The 2705-nt window shown below is 33.6% G+C and overlaps 1 protein-coding gene across 2 annotated transcripts in view; it reads right to left on the bottom strand.

The window, feature by feature from the left end:
* The window catches only part of LOC106473752 (membrane-bound transcription factor site-2 protease-like), a 16618-nt gene that overhangs the window by 5623 nt on the left and 8290 nt on the right, over positions 1-2705 (bottom strand). For both annotated transcript variants that reach the window (XM_013934432.2, XM_022402150.1), the window contains exon 4: positions 2139-2221. In XM_013934432.2, the coding sequence (XP_013789886.1) occupies positions 2139-2221 (83 nt within the window). The remainder of the gene's footprint in view (positions 1-2138; positions 2222-2705) is intronic.

Below are 2705 nucleotides of genomic sequence, written 5' to 3' on the forward strand. Positions count from 1 at the left end.
GGTATTATTCTCAGTTACTGGTAAACAACCATCACCTGTGGACAACAACATTTAGTTCAGGTTTATGGGTATTATTCTCAGTTACTGGTAAACAACCATCACCTGTGGACAACAACATTTAGTTCAGGTTTATGGGTATTATTCTCAGTTACTGGTAAACAACCATCACCTGTGGGCAACAACATTTAGTTCAGGTTTATGAATATTATTCTCAGTTACTGATAAACAACCATCACCTGTGGACAACAACATTTAGATCAGGTTTATGAATATTATTCTCAGTTACTGATAAACAACCATCACCTGTGGACAACAACATTTAGTTCAGGTTTATGGGTATTATTCTCAGTTACTGGTAAACAACCATCACCTGTGGATAACAACATTTAGTTCAGGTTTATGAATATTATTCTCAGTTACTGTTAACAACCATCACCTGTGGACAACAACATTTAGTTCAGGTTTATGGGTATTATTCTCAGTTACTGGTAAACAACCATCACCTGTGGACAACAACATTTAGTTCAGGTTTATGGATATTATTAATGCAATAAATGATTTCATACCATTGGCAACTGAATGGGTTTAAAGACCATGTTGATAAATAAAAATCACAAACATACAGCTTAATGCATGTCTTTTATACGTATATAAAACCATGTGGTTTGTATTTAGGAACTTTTGATAATTAACAACTTGACAATCACTGAATCACTGTTGAAGTCAAAGTGAAGCAGTGTTAACCTCACAATAGAAAGATGTTACAAATATGGTATCAAAACCGATCAAGATGTGAAAACATACACTGCTAAGTATGAGAACAATTACTTAAATTCTGCATGACATTAACTCAATTCTTAAAGAAAAAACTGTGTCATAACAAGGCCTTTAATTGTATTTCAACATGCACATTGTTTAGTAATAAATTAACTATTGACTCATCAGGCCTAAGTAGCTTACAGAAATAAACCCTAAATTCTGTACTCTACAGGGATCAAGATTCTACAGCTGTATATTACTAAAAACAAATTCTGCCTTCAAGTCTATCATCAGACTACGAACCAGGTTCACAGCTATTCCAAGTCTATCGTCAGACCATGAACCACGTTCACAGCTATTCCAAGTCTATCGTCAGACCACGAACCACGTTCACAGCTCTTCCAAGTCTATCGTCAGACCACGAACCAGGTTCACAGCTATTCCAAGTCTATCGTCAGACCATGAACCAGGTTCACAGCTATACCAAGTCTATCGTCAGACCATGAACCAGGTTCACAGCTATTCCAAGCCTATCATCAGACCATAAACCAGGTTCACAGCTATACCAAGTCTATCGTCAGACCACAAACCAGGTTCACAGCTATTCCAAGTCTATCGTCAGACCACAAACCAGGTTCACAGCTATACCAAGTCTATTGTCAGACCATAAACCAGCTTCACAGCTATTCCAAGCCTATCATCAGACCATAAACCAGGTTCACAGCTATTCAGGAAATATTATGTGGAGAATATAATGTAGATTCACGAAATTTTATGTGAAAAATAAATTAGAGACAGCAGATAGAAGTGAATAATTGAACTTTATTCACACTAAGAGCATATATCTTTTCTTTCACTCACTGGCTGGTTACTCACATCTAATTAACTGATTGCTGGACAATAAGAGTTATGGTTTACTATTAGGAACAAGAGTTAAATTATAGTATACAAAAATTCAATTCTACATGTGTCACTGACTGTTCCAAATAACACTTACAGGAGAAAAATATCCTCAACTCATACCAATTTGTACAAGTATCTGTATCACCTCCTTAAGAGTGAAATTCCTGTTCAACATCAAACCATGATCAAAATTCAGGGTCCTTAAATTTGACTTAAAAATATGATTTTAAAGTGCAAAACTTGAGATCAAATTATTAATAAAAAAAATGCTAACTATTATTGGAAGTAGGAGTTTGTTACCCTAATTTGAAAATAATATATACTTTAATTTTAGTTATTATTTAAAAATTTACTCCATGCTTAATATTTCCAAGCTACAGTATTTTATCATCAGGGTAATCATGTTTTGTAAATAGTCTAGTAAAAGTTAATAACTTCAAAGTTTTAAGAAAAGTTAGAAGATTCTTAAGACTTACCTTTCTAACTTGTTCAACAAAACAAAGTCGACTTTCACTGATATTCCCACAACAGTTACTGTCTTGACTACCCACTGTCCAATCTGAATAAAGATTGGTTAAATTTATCAAATACTTCAACTATAGCTTGAAACTTGATAAATCATAAATTAATAAAATAACTTAAATATAACAAAAGCTCTTTTTTCCACTCTGGTGTAGAAATATGTCTTAAAAAGTTTAGAAGTTATATTACAACAATTCTATTACACTTCATTATAGACATCCTATTATGTTACTAAATTATAATCATATAATAACTCAAGTTTAGTGATTTGGGTCAAATGATAAGTTTTGTAGATAATTTTGCTTTCTTTAACATAAAATTTGACAAAACTTCAACCCTGATGTCCTTTCAGTAAAAATATGATAGGCTAAAGAAGGTTATTCACACATAATATATCATACATCTATGCACAATTAATTTCACAAACAGCTTTGGAGGTGGGGGAGGGGTCAAAAAAGGCTGACCTTGTGTTGCTCCCCAGAAACTTCCATTTAGCCCCCCCCCAAACTGATGCCCCTGAC

This window comes from Limulus polyphemus, unplaced genomic scaffold, assembly GCF_000517525.1.
Source record: "Limulus polyphemus unplaced genomic scaffold, Limulus_polyphemus-2.1.2 Scaffold6478, whole genome shotgun sequence".
NCBI lineage: Eukaryota > Metazoa > Arthropoda > Merostomata > Xiphosura > Limulidae > Limulus > Limulus polyphemus.